General features: G+C 37.7%; 1 protein-coding gene across 2 annotated transcripts; it reads left to right on the top strand.

The window, feature by feature from the left end:
* The first annotated feature begins 4,375 nt into the window (after positions 1 to 4,375).
* kras (v-Ki-ras2 Kirsten rat sarcoma viral oncogene homolog) lies at positions 4,376 to 14,004 on the top strand. Of its 2 annotated transcripts, XM_058074910.2 has the most exons (6): positions 4,376 to 4,639; positions 6,036 to 6,153; positions 6,916 to 7,094; positions 7,252 to 7,411; positions 8,552 to 8,676; positions 12,305 to 14,004. In XM_058074910.2, the coding sequence occupies exons 2-5, from the start codon at positions 6,043 to 6,045 to the stop codon at positions 8,669 to 8,671; spliced, it is 570 nt and encodes a 189-aa protein (XP_057930893.1). In that variant the 5' UTR covers positions 4,376 to 4,639; positions 6,036 to 6,042; the 3' UTR covers positions 8,672 to 8,676; positions 12,305 to 14,004. The 2 variants fall into 2 exon arrangements, with proteins under 2 accessions (XP_057930893.1, XP_057930894.1); XM_058074911.2 differs by lacking the exon at positions 8,552 to 8,676 and having other exon boundaries at positions 4,387 to 4,639.
* Positions 14,005 to 16,710: the final 2,706 nt, after the last annotated feature.

The following is a 16,710-nucleotide window of genomic DNA, read 5'->3' as shown; positions in this document are numbered from 1 at the left end:
GTTTAAGTTTTTTTGTTTGTTTTTGTAAAACAAAACAAAAAAAAATATTTCTACAATGCCGGTTTCCTCCCACATTCCAAAAACATGCTAGGCTAATTAGCGACTCCAAATTGTCCATAGGTATGAATGTGAGTGTGAATGGTTGTTTGTCTATATGTGCCCTGTGATTGGCTGGCGACCAGTCCAGGGTGTACCCCGCCTCTCGTCCAAAGACAGCTGGGATAGGCTCCAGCACCTCCCGCGACCCTGTGAGGAAAAGCGGTAGAAAATGAATGAATGAATGAGTTCCACATGTCCAAGTAGGACATGTAGTAGGAAGAAGCAGAGCTTATTAAATCCTATACCCCTTTTACAATCAGTAACTGTTACATTTGTTCACTTCCTGCTTTCCTAATATAGTTTACTTTTTTTGGTTTTGGTCATGGTTTTATTTCATTTGAACATGCATCAGATTACAATTGAATGCATCACATAATCATTTCACAGTTCCACATGTCCAAAAGGAGTAGGAAGAAGCAAAGCTTATTAAATCCTACCCCTCCATCTGGTACTTTTACAATCAGTAACTGTTACATTTGTTCACTTCCTGCTTTCCTAATATAGTTTAAGGTTGTTTTTTTTGTAAAACAAAAATAAAAGGATGCAAAACTGGGACTTCTTTTGCTTAATTTTATTTCTACAATGGCCGGCAGACCAATAAAAGAATGAACAGAGGGCTTAAAATGGCCCCCGTGTTGCACTTTGGACACCCCTGATCTATACATTACAGCAAATCCAAATGCTGAGCAGGATAAGCATCATGAAAAATGAATGAATTACGCATGTCTTAGAATATTAGCACCGTTTTCCATGTTATCGACTATCTTATTTCAATTAATTCAGTAACTGTTACATTTGTTCACTTCCTGCTTTCCATAATACAGTTTACGTTTTTTTTTTTTTTAATAATGCACCGCGTACCGAAGTAGGAGGTGATATGACCATCCAATGACATAATGGGTACCATAGTAAGTGTCAATATAGTGATATATATAGCACATCATGACTGGTTCAAGACTCTTCATCCTTGTATTTAGCAAACATCAACTGCTTGTATTGTTTCTTGAATTGGCTCATCGTTGTGCATTGTTTGAGGGTCTTACTCAATCCATTCCATAGTTTGATTCCACATACTGAAATGCTATGGCTTTTTAACGTAGTCCTAGTCCTTGAGGAGTTTTCTGGCCATGGACCCAAATTGTTCTTGTTTTGTTTCACAAGCCAGTTAGTTGACTTGGAAAAGTATTAGGTTGTTACCAGACTGTTCTTGAATGGTTAGGAGAAGTTCTTTGTCGTTCTTTATTCATTAGGCTAAATTGGGAGTGACCCCTCCTAAGCAATTGGAAAAATCAGAAAAATATGATTTTACCCAAGTCGTCAGGAGGCCAATCCTTGTCCCTAATGTTTTTTATCCTGGAGAGAAGTGACTTTTTTGCTGGCCTGCTTGACATCACGGCATGCTCAAACAATCTCATGGACTCTCACCTGCCTGCTACCATTCCGGAACAAGCGCTGACTTAGTGGTGCTGAATCAACTTTCAGAGACTGTCCTGAACCTTTCGGACACACTGGAGCCTTCTTCACAACCATTGAACCTCTCTTGGAGGTTCTTGATGATCTTATAAATGGTTGCTGTTGTTGCAATCTTACCAGCAGGAATAACCTTGCCTGTGATGCTGTTTGTGTGCTAGGCAATTGTGAGTGCATCTGTTTCCTTGCAGGTGACCGTGGTTAACAGAGGAAAAACAATGACTTCAAGCACAACTCTCCTTTTAAAAGGGGACATATTATGCTTTTTCCACTTTTCTGACCTATAAATATAGTTAGAGTGTTGTATTTTTGAGTTCAACGATGCCAAAGTTTCAGATAATGAGGTTTGCGCATTTGGAAGTGAGCCCCGAAAAAAGTTTGGGATGACTCAAAACGCTCGGTTTCAAAAGGCGTCGCAAAAATCTGCCTTTGTGATGTCACAAAGAGGCGGATTTCCTTATATGGGCATGTCTGCAAGCTCTCTGCCCAAGCTCTGCTCCTCTGTTTACTTGCTAGCATAGCCACATTTGTTTACAATTCCCAACAACGCTACCATCAGGCACAAGTGGTTGGAGTTCTTGATTCCCGACCAGCTAAAGAAATAGATTTTAATCTGTCTGCGTTATTTCACACTGGACTGTTTTGTGAATTTATTTCCCAGTATGCAGCTGGACTAGCCGACAAACTGCTTTCCAACGGTACTTCACAATTAGTCACAATTTATCAGTGTCCTAACTGTGTTTGTTTTGTGTAAGTCATGGAGCAAAAGCGCTTGCATACAGGGAACGGAGTTGCTAATAGCCGTTTCCCACCGCAATTAATGGTTTATTATTATTTATTATTGTAATTTAAAGCTTCCAGTTTGGTATTCTCACTCAATCAGTATAACATAGTCATCTTCAGCCTTTGTTTTTGTCAACAATGTCACCTGAACTAGAGAATCACTAACATGATGTAATCTGGTCCTTTGGTGGCAGGGCTGAAATGCAGTGTAAAGTGGAAGTGCAAATTGCTATTATAAAAACTGCAAGAACACACTTTGTGAAAATGAATAAGTGTATCACATCACATCCATGCTGACCTCCACGCTAGCTCACCACACCAAGATAGGGACATTTATACTAACCAGTCCTTAGAAAAACAGAAGTGAAGACCTGAAGAAGGCTTTGTACAAGAATTGTACAGTAAAAACAACTCTGGTACTTGTCTTTGTATAAGGAAAAGTCATTCATCCATCAATTTTCAAGCAGAAAAAAGAAGCTGAGAGTAAAGTTGATGGACCGGTAAAGCATGTCCAGACCAAAACATGACATGACAAAAATCCGAATAACACAAACTCAAATCTTCCAATTTTACCACAGAATGTGTCAGTTCTGATGATGACATCATCAGTTACATTAAGATGATCCTAAAATTGTATATTAGAAATGGAAACGTTTGGTAACCCTATAGAAATAAAGCCTTACTGCCCTCTAGTGGCATGTTTGAAGCACAACAGAGTCCTGATCACTGTGTCTAAATGGAAATAACTGGGTTTTATGGGAGAAGTGTTAACTGTATTTTTGAAACAACTGGAAACCATTCTGCAGAAGATACCTACTGTTCTGTCACTGGGTAAACATTGAATTATTATTTCAAGATCAGGACTAGCAATGACTCAGCAATATTTAATTGTATTTAATTAAAACAATGTTACCTCATTATTTTATATACAACAAGAAGTGTATAATGAATGCATTTTTGTGCCGTACATGTTTTCTTAAGGGGACAATTTTATGTTAATTTATGTCTGTTTTTACCGTCATTATTATTTATATGGTTATGTACACAGGTGTGTCTAAAAAATATAAATATCTTTGAAAATATGTCCTAATTTTGTCTTCTTATGTCTGCTATATTGGGTAGTGCAAATATAAATGTGACTATAGGGGTGTTATTTCACATCTAGAGGGCTCTAATAATGTTTTAAACCGTATTTAGAAGGTTGTAAACAGGTTTTCTATGCTCTCATTCATAACCATGGGGGTCTAACTTTGCGGAACATATAACGGTGGGGTCTGGAAACACAATAAATGAGGCATTACTGTGCATGTATTGTTATACCCCAAATTATTAGTTATTATTAGTTTCGGCTATATATATATATATGTGTATATGCGTGTGTGCGTGTGCAATAGCCGGATGAGTTAATAATAATTTTTTTATTTACCATTGCAAAACTATAAATTGATGATCTTGCAGTAGTTGTAAGTGAAATACCATCATTCTTCACACAATAAATAAATAATAAGTATTAATAAGTATACTTAATAAGTAAAAGGCATAAATGCGTCGTGGTTTGATGTACATGCGCATGCGTATGCGTATTCAGCGCGCAGGAGGGATTCTCTCAAATCCAAATGAAAACCGACTGGGATTGCCAAATCACTTCCCTGCTTTGGAATGACGTCCAACCGGGACATTCCAGTTATATTTAGAGCCTATATATAGTGGAGTCGCCCCCTAGCTTTTGTTGACTCTGCGGCAAGGCAGCAAGCACGACATATTGTCCTGAAACCAACACCACGTGACCTACATACCTACTATCGGCTTTGCATGGTTATTAAATACACAAATAGAATGCGCCATTCTAAAAAAAAAAGTGTAAACAAGCTAATTGTGGTTAATAAAAGATCTCATGTGTATATGTTTTATATAAAATATATATAAATTAAACTTAATATGGCTATACAGTTGAATGAAAGTGTTTGATTCGCTGTTATTGCAGTAGATTTGTGATAAGCGACATGGCCCAAAGTGGACTCTCCAGCTATGCTTTGTGGGTAAAGTGCGCCCCGGTATCCGCCCATATTCGCCAAAAGGAGGCCAGGACCTGAGCAGCTAGACCGGACGCTGGAACAAATGGAAAGTTCAATCGATTAATTTGTTCACTTGTTTTGCGTGTTGTGGTCAGAAGCAGACAGTTTTAATGCGGACCTTTGGTTGTGGACTGGGAAATGCAGACATCGAGTGAAACCAGAGGACGATCAGCTTGACTCATTTGAGACGCGGAACTCCCATTCGTTTAAAGGTAACACAAATGTGCACGATTCACGTATTTGGCGTATTGTACGTTTTATTATCCGATTCCATAACTTGTAGTTAAATGTGTGCACTAGCTCGTAAGTGTTACAGTTTTTAAACTTGTGTGTATTTTCATTGTAAATGCAAAACTACGCCCAGTTGGGAACCGAATGTCGGCCCAACACTGCAGCCCTTTTTGGCTAGCTTGTCAATGGCGGCTTCAAACTTTACACTTTTTACCCGTTTAATTCCAAGAATATCACAGATGCCCCTGTATGAGCGGTAAACAACGTTGCGTCAAATAATTGTTTTGGTAAATGACTCGACAAAGGAGCTTAGCTTCACTTTTTAGGTCGCGGTTAGCTTCAACGCTAGCTTAGCTGTTAGCACACCCTAGCCTGGTTGTTCTCAGGGTTCTTGGGGGTTTTCACGCCACCAACCTGGCAACCCTTCGGGCTGGAGCTATAGATTTCATGATTTTCTTTGAGCGTTCACACTCAAATTTTGATTTTATAATTAACTTTGACGCTTTGACAAAGTTTGAATGAAAATACTGAATTCCTTGGATGTTACTAAGTGGTTCTTGCACAGAAGTAAGACGCTCAATTCTAATTAAGTATGTATCTTGGCTCTGTTGTGCTGTCTGGAGAGATCTTATTCTTTGTCGACGTTGTTTATTATTGTAGTTGTGTTTTTTTAATATTTAGTTCCTTTCACGTAATTAATATGTCTTAACAAATATTGTTATTATCGAAGTATCCTGTGAGAATAATTGCATAAACGCAGCACACAGCTTACTAGTAGTTATTGTTTGTAGCTCGGATATAGAAGTACTATTTTAGTACTTTAGTGAGTGGAATATACAGTAATTAATTCAAGTAAAACCTTATATTTGTGTCACTGTTTACAAACTTTCTATTTGTTCACCAGTTGTAAAAAACAAACAAAACGCCTTCTTTTTAGAAATAAATTGTGATCTTTCTCTAATACGGTTTCCAAAACTATTGATGATTAATGTTACAGAACAAAACAAAACATTAATTTATTGCATTAAAAACACACTTTGACAGGAATATACATAGGTAACAATAATTCAAACAGCTCACAGCATTTACAACAAGCTAGTAATGATGATGTAGACTTGTAAGTACATTTTTGGCTTCTCACCACTGGTATTTTTCATAAAATTATGACGTTTTCTCCATTAGCTTGCCATACTTGCACATAACACTTAATAAAAGTACAGTTAAAAAATGTGTGATATAAATCCAATATGAATCAGATGCTACAACAGTCTGAATGGTCACATACAGTATTTTATTGAAATTGCCTAATAATGCATGGAAGAACTAAACTGAATTTTATTCATCAATGTCTAACAATGTCTTTCTTTGGTGCCGCAGGTGAATCATGACAGAATATAAACTGGTTGTAGTGGGAGCTGGTGGCGTTGGCAAGAGTGCACTCACGATTCAGCTCATCCAGAACCATTTTGTGGATGAATATGACCCCACCATTGAGGTATGCGTACGTCAATCAACGATTATGCGACAGCATGGACATATTTAAATTGTTTATTGCGTGCCTCTCTGCACATTGATGTGTATTTTGGTATGGGGGTCAGAACAAGGAGATTCCATTTTGTAAAAGTGGGTCCAACGTGTTCTTCAAGTTGAAGTATTAAAGACACCAAACTGGTTTTTAAAAGTTCCTTGTCTGCTTCCCGGCTTTCTTAGAACCTTGGCATATTTAGAGAGATCAGGTGCAAGTTAATTATTAAGGCTGTGTAGATTACATCTGCACATGTAATAAGATGGCTGCTTACTCACACGCACTCATCAAATAATTATTGTTGGACGGCGTGTGTGCATGCATGCGTGTGCACGTGTGGCTTACAGTCAGTGTTAAGTGATGCCTCTGACTATTGAAACATGTTCTCAAGGCTCTTTGCTAATTCATTTCCAACAGGAATATCATAAATAGCACCAAAACAATAAAAGGTTGTCTATAAATAATAATTTATATAAATACATTTTTAGCTTTATAGCAGACAGCAATGACCAGAATGGTGCAGAATCTTTGTCTTGGTTATTTCACTTGTTTTCAGTGGTGACATATTGCTTGATGCAGTTCATAGACCCTTTTATAGGCCGAGTGAAAGAGAGCTGGCAGAATTAGGAAGACGGATGGATTCACACGCAGGAAATGTGTTCAACACAAACACACAAAGGACTGCTATAAAGGACGCACTCTTGATACTATTCTGGCTACCATCTCTTTCAGGATTCCTACAGAAAGCAAGTGGTGATTGATGGGGAAACATGTCTGCTGGACATCCTGGACACTGCAGGTCAGGAGGAGTACAGCGCCATGAGAGATCAGTATATGAGAACAGGGGAGGGCTTTCTCTGTGTTTTTGCCATCAACAACACCAAGTCCTTTGAGGACATTCACCACTACAGGTGAGTCAGGAGGTGGACCCTAGTTTAACATCCAACCTTTTTTTTAATAGTCATGAAGTTCCCTTTTATTTGAATGAGCATCACTCTGATGGCCACTCTACATTGGATTTGAACCTGTGTAAAAATCCCAAAATTCTATGTCTGTGTCAATGTCCAGAGAACAGATAAAGCGGGTGAAGGACTCTGAGGACGTCCCAATGGTGCTGGTGGGTAACAAGTGTGACCTCCCGTCCCGGACAGTGGACACCAAACAGGCTCAGGAATTAGCACGCAGCTACGGCATTCCCTTCATTGAGACCTCAGCCAAAACCAGACAGGTATGAGTCGAACCAGAATCAGACACGCGGTCTACTCCTGACACTTCTCTTCACCTTCTCAGTGCGTCTTTTAAGGAAAACTGGACTCAAAAAAAAAAATGCCCATCATCCAATATCCTTATGTGAGACATGAAGACGTCTTTCTCATTTCTCTGTGTTCTAAAGATATTAAAACAGCTAAAAGTTGCAGCTAAGCTTTAAGATACACAGAAAAGAAAGGTGTGTGTTCATGTTTCAGGTAAGAATTATTGGATGATGGTCAAAATTATAAAAAAAATAAAGAGTACAGTTTTCCTTTAAACTCTTTTGTCATGTGGTGTTCCGTGTTTGTGTGGCTTTTTTTTTTAAAAACATCAACACTGCTTGTTAATGTGACATGAGTAAATCAGTCCTGTGGTTAATTGAAAGTTAATTTCTCAGGGGATACTCTCATTATTGCATGCTACTCTGCCATAAATATGTGCGATGACTTCTTTTGGACCATCTGCATAATTATAATTGTACTTGTAACCGAAGGCCACCAGTAATTCTTCCTGGATGAGGACTGGGATTATTGATTGTGGTTATGATGATTGTTTTTTTTTTTTTTTTTTGTGTGGTCTTGTTGGTTTTTATGAAATGATGTGGTGGGGTGTTGTGATCGGGGCCTTCTGTGGCTGTGTAGGTTCCTTCGTGTGGTAAATTGCTGCTTTTTCCAGTTTGGGGGAAATAATCATTACAATGATTTCATTCTTTCATTAGAATAACCTGCTTTTACACAAGTGTATCGGTGCCGCTGTTTAATGCCTCTGTTTTCCACAATATTCTGTACTATAACAAATTAGAAAGGTTAGTTTAATGCATTATTTGGGAAAGGTGTGATAATTTTTCATAGATGCACAAAAAGTATCTATTTCAAGACAACCCAGAAAATGGGAGTTTGCAAACCCCCAGGAGGTAAGTTAGTGACGGTAAAAGACAAATAAGGTGGAACTTAAGTTGGCTGTTGACTCAGCAGACCAGTTGTGTGCCGGTAAACCCACCCGAACCCACTACTACTTTGCACCTCTGTGTCTGCAAGCTGTTTGACTCGGAGCCCAACAATGTACGGCGCTCCCTTGTATTCCTCTCCATTGAGGGAAGTTGTGTCTCACGCTGCAGAGAGTGGAAGATGCCTTTTACACCCTGGTACGGGAGATCAGGCAGTACCGCCTCAATAAACTCAGCAAGGAGGAAAAGACGCCGCGCTGTGTCAAGCTTAAAAAGTGTGTTGTGATGTGAAAGGGGTAAGTGTACGCACCCTTGGCCCCCAACCCCACCTCCCACACATTGACTCTGTGTTAACGTATGCTCAAACTGGATTCTGGGGACTAAAGCTGGGAACAAAGAGGGTGTCGAATTCTCCAAGCTAACCTGCTGGTTTCTGCTGGGGCTGCGGTGAGACTCCTACAAAGGAGTCAACGGATGATTGCTGTCTGCTTCTTGTGTCTTTTGTGATTCATTTATAATCTAAAGTTGGTGTCACTCCGACTTGGTGTAGTTGATTTTATTTGCTCATTTAACTGCTCTTCTTTCACGCTCATATACTATTGGTTCAATCTGGGATATGCTAGTTTTTCCAAGCATTCTGCACACTCAATGGCCACAATTCAATGTCTGACTAAAGCTGTGTAAAAACATCAGCGTTTACAGAGATGGTAACCGCCGTAGTGATGCAACAGTAGCCACGTTTACATGAGTTTTTCTCTTTCCGAAAACAATGGTATACATGGAAAGGAATAATCCAATCGTGTGTCTACATGCGCCGCTATAATCAACCAGAATAGTCAATGGGGCATGCGCAGTAAAGCGTAAACACCAACATCACGTGATACCGACTTCCTCGAGTTTTTCTTTCACTTGTTGGAATAACTCCGTATTCCCAGTTTTTCCTTCATCCAGTCTTGAAATTTAGTTTGAATCAAAAACAAACTTTCCGCAGCAGTCCAGTACCGATTGCTCGCCTCCATTTTTATAAAATCGAAGAACATCTCGAGCTGCGTTTTACGTCATATCTTCGCTGAAAGAACGCACCCGGGAACAGGAAAAGATCAATTTCAATCTTGCTAATATTTTATAATTAAGCTCGGCACTTGTGAATGGCGTATAGAAGGGTTTAGATCAGGGGTGGGCAAACTACGGCCCGGGGGCCACATCCGGCCCGCCAAGTGTTTGAATACGGCCCGCCCAATCTTTCCAAAGTATTTCATTTAAACTCAACATACAACCTGGCATCATGGCCTGAGCCAACCTTTTGATGGTTTTATCAATTTCGTTTTTTGACATGGTCATGGTCAAAGTGCTCCTGAAAAAAGGGACACAAGCACATAATAATAATAATAATAATAATTATTATTATTAGATTATTAGATTATTATAATTATTATTAGAACTATTATGATTATTATAATTATTATATTAATGCTAATTATTATATTAATTATATATAATATTATTGTTACATTTGCATATTTTACATAATAATATAATATTATTTTAATTTTATTGTAATTATTATAATATTTTATTTTTAAAATATTTAAATATAAATATAAAATAATAAATGATAATAGCAGATTGCATGACAATTTTACAGATACAATAATACCAGGTGGACTGTTACGTGTAAAATATATAGTCTGCCCCCCCCCCCCGTAAATTTTGTCATATCAATGCGGCCCGCGAGTCAAAAAGTTTGCCCACCCCTGGTTTAGATTCTGTTGGCGCTAATGCACACGAAAGCTGCTTGCCAACCGCCAATAAACAACCAAAGAAGAAGAACGATGAAGAACGCAGTCTGATAACTTTCCGATTGAGCGGATACAAGATACCTCAATCGGATTGGGGAAAGGAATATTCCACCCCTGTGAATCCGATTATATATTCTTTCGGAATGAGGTGTATACAAAGGTTAGATTCTTGCCGTTTGAGCAAATAACTCGAATGGAATTGGAATATTTGGGTCCATGTATACATGGCTAATATGTTCAGGAATGGCATGTTACATTTTTCCAAAGCAAATATTCGACACTTTTCAGTATGATGCACTTCATTTTGACAACCGTAATCATAAACCTTGATAAATTAATACTTTTTTCATTAAAAATGTGCTTGTTTTTGTGTACGCCGATTGTACTACCAGATTAATTAGTACCTAATTAGATTTTTACAGCCGTGCTTAATGTGGTTACTGAAATTATACACAAAAATGAAATTGTATGCGCTCAAACACTCCAGCGTCTGCACCTATTCCAGCTGTATTGTGTATTTGGATTTTTTCCAAAAATGGATGGATTTCCACTCATGGACCGCACTCCGCTGTGATTGGTCGCACTCACCTCGCATATAAGGAAGTCCGGCTCAGTGTGACATCACTGGGCGTAAAGTGTAAAAAGCATAATAAGACCCTTTTAAACTTTTTGCATTGGCGGTTACATTTCCTTGTAAAGGCAACAGAGCAACAATTATGCTGCCATGTTTTATACAAGCATATATTAATATTACATGAATTATATATTACACGCTGATTCCCTCCATTCAATTTAGGAGATGCACAGTGCCTCCATCCCCAGTTTGTGGCCAAGGTACGAGTGTGAAAGTATGTCAGTCTGCTGGAATCAACACGGTGAAAGGTGTTTGGGCTCGTAGGCCTGCGTGGGTGATGAATGGAGATCATAAGGAGAAATCGTCGGGCCGTGGGAGGTGTGATGTGGATATGATAAGTTGGCAAACGTCTTGTGAGTGGAGGTTAACTTGTTTTGTGTGACTTTTTTTCCCCCCTTCTGACACACATTCCTTTTTTGTAATTCCTCTCCCCCCCCCCCACCCTCCTCTGGTACATATTCAAAGCCACATTTATTGCAATGTATGTTTGTTTTGTCACTGTAAAGTATCTGCACTTACGTTTGAATGAATGAGCAGAAATATCTCATTCTGTTTCATTGGAAGCTGCACAAATTCAGCATAGCTGCCAAGCATTTAAAGCAGGGGTCTCAAACTCAATTTACCTGGGGGCCACTGAAGCTAGGGTCTGGGCAAGGCTGGGTTTTAAAAAAAAAAACTAACAAAAAAAAACCGCTTTTATTAAAAACAGAAAAATATACAAACTTTTTCAGTGCTTTGGTTCCGATTTTCTACAATAAAAACTCTGATAAAACATTCCACTGTTCTCAAATATCTTAATTTTTATTTTTCTGCACAAAATAAGATAAAGAAATTCAATCAGTAATAAAAAAAATAATAATAATAAAACCGCAAATAATAAAAACTTATAGAAACCACATAGATGGTGGGTAGACAAATAATTTTTTTCAGATTAAAATGAACAAAGCATTATTAGAGCCCTGTAGACATGACAAAACACAACTATAGTCACCTTAATCCTTTTTTTATTTACAACATATTGCGCAACTGCAGGGTCTTGAGACACATGCTAACTCGCAAACTAGAGAGCTAGCGACCTAAACGGTAGCCTTCAAGTTATTTCCTTTTAAACTTAAATAGCCAAAAACTTACCACTTCCACACCGATAGGGAGGATAACTATTAACAGTTATTTAACCTTTAACATGAACATTAATCAAACGTAATAATTTTTTCTGGGTACATGATACCATACAGCATCCATATCAAAATTGCGCGGGCTGCACTAACATTAAACTTTCATATCAAGGCGGGGGCCTCAAAGTAGTGTCCTGCGGGACACATTTGGCCCGCGGGCCGCATGTTTGAGACCGCTGATTTAAAGTATTTATTGAAATGAGAGAAAAAAAGAAATCTCTCTCGGGTAAGTGCAGCTACTTTCAATAGAAGTTGAATTGTGATGGCGCATCAGTAACCCACATTCTCTCCATTGTTGTTGTTGTTGTTGTTGCAGGGAGTGGATGATGCCTTTTACACGTTAGTTCGAGAAATCCGCAAGCATAAGGAGAAGATGAGCAAGGAGGGCAAAAAAAAGAAAAAGAAGTCCAAGACAAAGTGCACACTCATGTGAATAATCAGTCCTTTTATCCAGACAGACTTAAAAAAAAAAAAAAAAAAAGAAACTTATGTTGAACAGAAAGTAATACATTTTGTACATTACACTAAATTATTAGCCTCTTTCTCAGTACAATACCCACTGTAACAAATACTAAACTTGACCCAGTTTGTCTGCCTTCATATTATTTGCTACTCGGACACCAATAAGCTTTATTTTCTCTTTTGTGCCAGTTGCTCACACGCATTGGTTTGTCAGCGTTGTTTAGATTTTGCTAGGCGGTGTTGATTTAGTTGATACCCCCCCTCCCTCGAAGTTGTTCTTAACCACATCACAGTTCATACCCGACAGACTTTTATGTGACGGTCCTTTGGCAAAAGGTTATGTTAGTGGCTTTTCAAAGTATATGGGATGCCAAAGAAAAAAAAAAAAATCCCGAGTGTGACCCCCCCCAGTGTAATGACCTCAAGGACAAATGTTTCTGTCACTGATATGTATGCATGAAATACTTAACTCTTCTCCAAACACCTTTTGTCAGTTCTTTGTATCATGTGGGGAGCCATTTTTTTTTGCCTACTTTCTTTTAGTCGTGGCATGCATTGTGTGTCTCGTAGCAAATTTCCTCCGTTGATGTGACTGTAGACCCAAGTCAACAACAGTCCAGTTGATCAAGTCTTCAGTAATGAATGTTTTTGCCTTTTTTTTTTTTTTTGAGAGTGAAATCCACCATGGCTTAATAATACCACCCAGTAAGACCAGTGTTGTGTTTGCAAGGGATTCACACGTCCACAGAAAAGAGAACCGTGCGTCATATTTTCTGTCATTCTTTACACTTTAATGCAGGATTCTGTGATTTTTTTTTTTTCCCACAATGACATGTCAGTAAGACATTTTCTTCTTTAGGTGCTGGTTTTTCCAAAGGGTCTCTTATTAGTGTTTCATTTTGTCAAGTGTTTAAATCAGCAAGAATCCCCGGAATGCTTAAAAAGTCCGTACATTTGTGCAAAGATTGGCGCCATGTGCTCGGAAAATACACAGGATGCTTTTTATGTACATAAATTACAAAACAACCTGAGTTGTTTTATTCAAAAAGCAGAAAACTGTAAACTTCTAAACACTTTTCTAATGAGTGTTTTTGCTGGTTTAAAATGTGACGTCACACAGTTACGCGTTCAGACCACCAGGGGTCGCCCTACACCACATTTTGAGTTTGTCTTTTTACCAAGCCTGTCTTTTGAAAAAAACATTGTTTTCATCCCCAATGCGTGCCAAATGTTGATTTCCCCCCCCTCACCTAAATCACTTAAACCGTGATCGTATTTTAACACCCTTTGTATATATGTCATACTGAAAAGGTGCATATTTTGTAGATTGTGCTTCATTTCATTGAGATGAATGTGTGTGTGTGTGTGTGTGTTAGAGAATGTTGCTTTTATGGAGTTTTTTCCTTTTTGTGTATGCAGGGTTAGGGAAGAGAATGAAAGGCCACTTTGCAACAAGTTTAGTGGTGATCTTATCTAAATTGCATCTATTTTTTTTTTTGGCCATGATTCCCACCACTCCTATTTAATGTGTAATAAAGAACAACAGAAAAGGAAGCTGCCTCTGTTTTTTTTTTTTTTTTTTCATTTCAAGGTTTTGAAAATACTTGACAAACTCCATGGTTTCAAATTAAAAGCAAATAATTACTATTTTTGATACTTTGGGCCTCATTTTTTTGGATAGAGTATTGTTAACTTATCAATATATTTTATGTAAATAGTGTTGTCCAAACAGGAAAGAAGACAGTGATCAATGTTGGCCAACATGGGGCGCTGTTTCCTCATATTCTGCACGTTTATCATTTGTCAGTCAACCTGTTTCTTTAGAGACCTATGCAATATATAAATGTAATCTGCTTTTTTTCCCACCCATAAATGAATATACAACTGAGGAGAATAATTGCCACAGTATTCTCATTGCATTGTATTGCAATACTGTATCTGGAAGTGTCTAACGTTGGATTAAACTGTCATCAAAGAATCAAAACTCTAATTTCCTCGGGGCATGTCTTGGTACTTGGAAAATAATAAAATTTTCAGTGAGTGTGTTTTGTAAAAATGTGTCCCCATTCAACGTATTGATAAACTTTATAGTTTCCCACAAGACAATACATTTTCCCATTAAAATCTACCGCATTGAATTGCCTCTTCAGTTCAGCCAGGACAATAACAACAAATGGTTTTTAAAAGTGATATTGAAATAATAACGGAGCGGCCACCCAACCAAAAGTACCCCGGGAGTAAAAGACGCACAAAAGACCCCACAACAACATCTAAAGAACTGCTTCAGTTAAGGTCAGTGTTCATGAATGCATCATAAGATGCATTTTCGCTGGGCAAAAACGATTCAAGACAAAATAGAAAATGTTCTGCCAGGAAACATCTTCATGATCCCTAGACCTTTATAAAAATAATCTGTGGTCTGACAACACAAAAGGTGAACCTTTTGGAAAGTATGTCTCATTACAGGTAGCATTAAAGTAACACATTTCTGAAAAAGAACATTATACAGACAGTAAAAATATGGTGGTGGTAGTGTAATGGTTTTGCTGCTTAGAGACTTTTGAACCATGAATTTTGCAGTCTACCAAAAAAAAATCATGAAGGAGAATGTCCGGCTATCTGTTTGTAAACTCAAGCTGAAGTTAACTTGAGTTCTTTGTGTTATTGCCATGGCAACGGAACAGCCCCTAGTCTAGAATGCCTGGTTTCTAATTAATCTATGTACACTTTTCCATGTTATCCTATGGCTTCAGTTTACAGAAGACACTTTCGTCTGTCGTATTTGAAGAAGGCGAATGTCAGAATCAAAGATGACATCTTTTCCCTGATGGATTTCCTTGAGGTAAATGTAAATTAAAGACATTGAACACACTTCAAACACATACCTGCTCATGTGTCTCAATGCACACTGTATTGCCATAATTAGGTTGACAGGAACTATTTGGGTCAGAAGCAGCCTGTACAACATAACTGTCAGACATGATTTCTGTTATGTTGACTTCATGATGAAATATGAACACACAAAAAAATGATTTTTTTTAATTTTATTGGTTTGGTGTACCTTGGACCAGTTTGTCATGGATCCATAGAATGGTTGAAACACACATAAGCATGAGTCTTATTTATGTCTTAAATGACTATTTTTTTTATTATGTCTACTATATTGGGTAATACAAGTATGAGGGGTATTTAAGGGTTAGTTGTAAATATGGTTGTTAGCATTATTAGAGCCCTCTAGACATGAAATAACACCCGTATAGTCACATTCATACTTGTATTATAATAAGAACCATATTTACGACTAACCCTTAGATATAGTTCTTAGCATTATTAGAGACCTCTCGCCATGAAATAGCACCCCTATAGTCACCTTCATACTTGTATTATAATAACCGTATTCACGACTAACCCTTAAATATGGTTCCTAGCATTATTAGAGCCCTCTAGACATGAAATAACACCCCTATAGTCACATTCATACTTGTATTTTTATAAGAACCATATTTTCCACTAACCCTTAAATATGGTTCCTAGCATTATTAGAGCCCTCTAGACATGAAATAACACCCCTATAGTCACATTCATACTTGTATTATAATAAGAACCAAATATACGACTAACCCTTAAATATGGTTCTTAGCATTATTAGAGCCCTCTAGACATGAAATAACACCCCTATAGTCACCTTCAAACTTGTGTTAAAATAAGAACCATATTTACGACTAACCTTTAAATATGGTGTATATTTACGTCTAACCCGTAAATATGGTTCTTAGCATTATTAGAGTCCTCTAGGCAAGAAATAACACCCCTATAGTCACATTCATACTTGTATTATAATAAGAACCATATTTACGACTAACCCTTAGATATAGTTCTTAGCATTATTAGAGACCTCTCGCCATGAAATAGCACCCCTATAGTCACCTTCATACTTGTATTATAATAAGAACCGTATTCACGGCTAACCCTTAAATTGGGTTCCTAGCATTATTAGAGCCCTCTAAACATGAAATAACACCCCTATAGTCACATTCATACTTGTATTATAATAAGAACCATATTTTCCACTAACCCTTAAATATGGTTCCTAGCATTATTAGAGCCCTCTAGACATGAAATAACACCCCTATAGTCACATTCATACTTGTATTATAATAAGAACCAAATATACGACTAACCCTTAAATATGGTTCTTAGCATTATTAGAGCCCTCTAGACATGAAATAACACCCCTATAGTCACCTTCAAACTTGTGTT

This window comes from Doryrhamphus excisus, linkage group LG1 (genome assembly GCF_037039965.1).
Source record: "Doryrhamphus excisus strain RoL-2023G ecotype Guam linkage group LG1, RoL_Dexc_Guam_v1.1, whole genome shotgun sequence".
NCBI lineage: Eukaryota > Metazoa > Chordata > Actinopteri > Syngnathiformes > Syngnathidae > Doryrhamphus > Doryrhamphus excisus.
The sequence above is the reverse complement of the archived record's forward strand: the minus strand, read 5'-3'. Positions and strand labels throughout refer to the sequence as shown.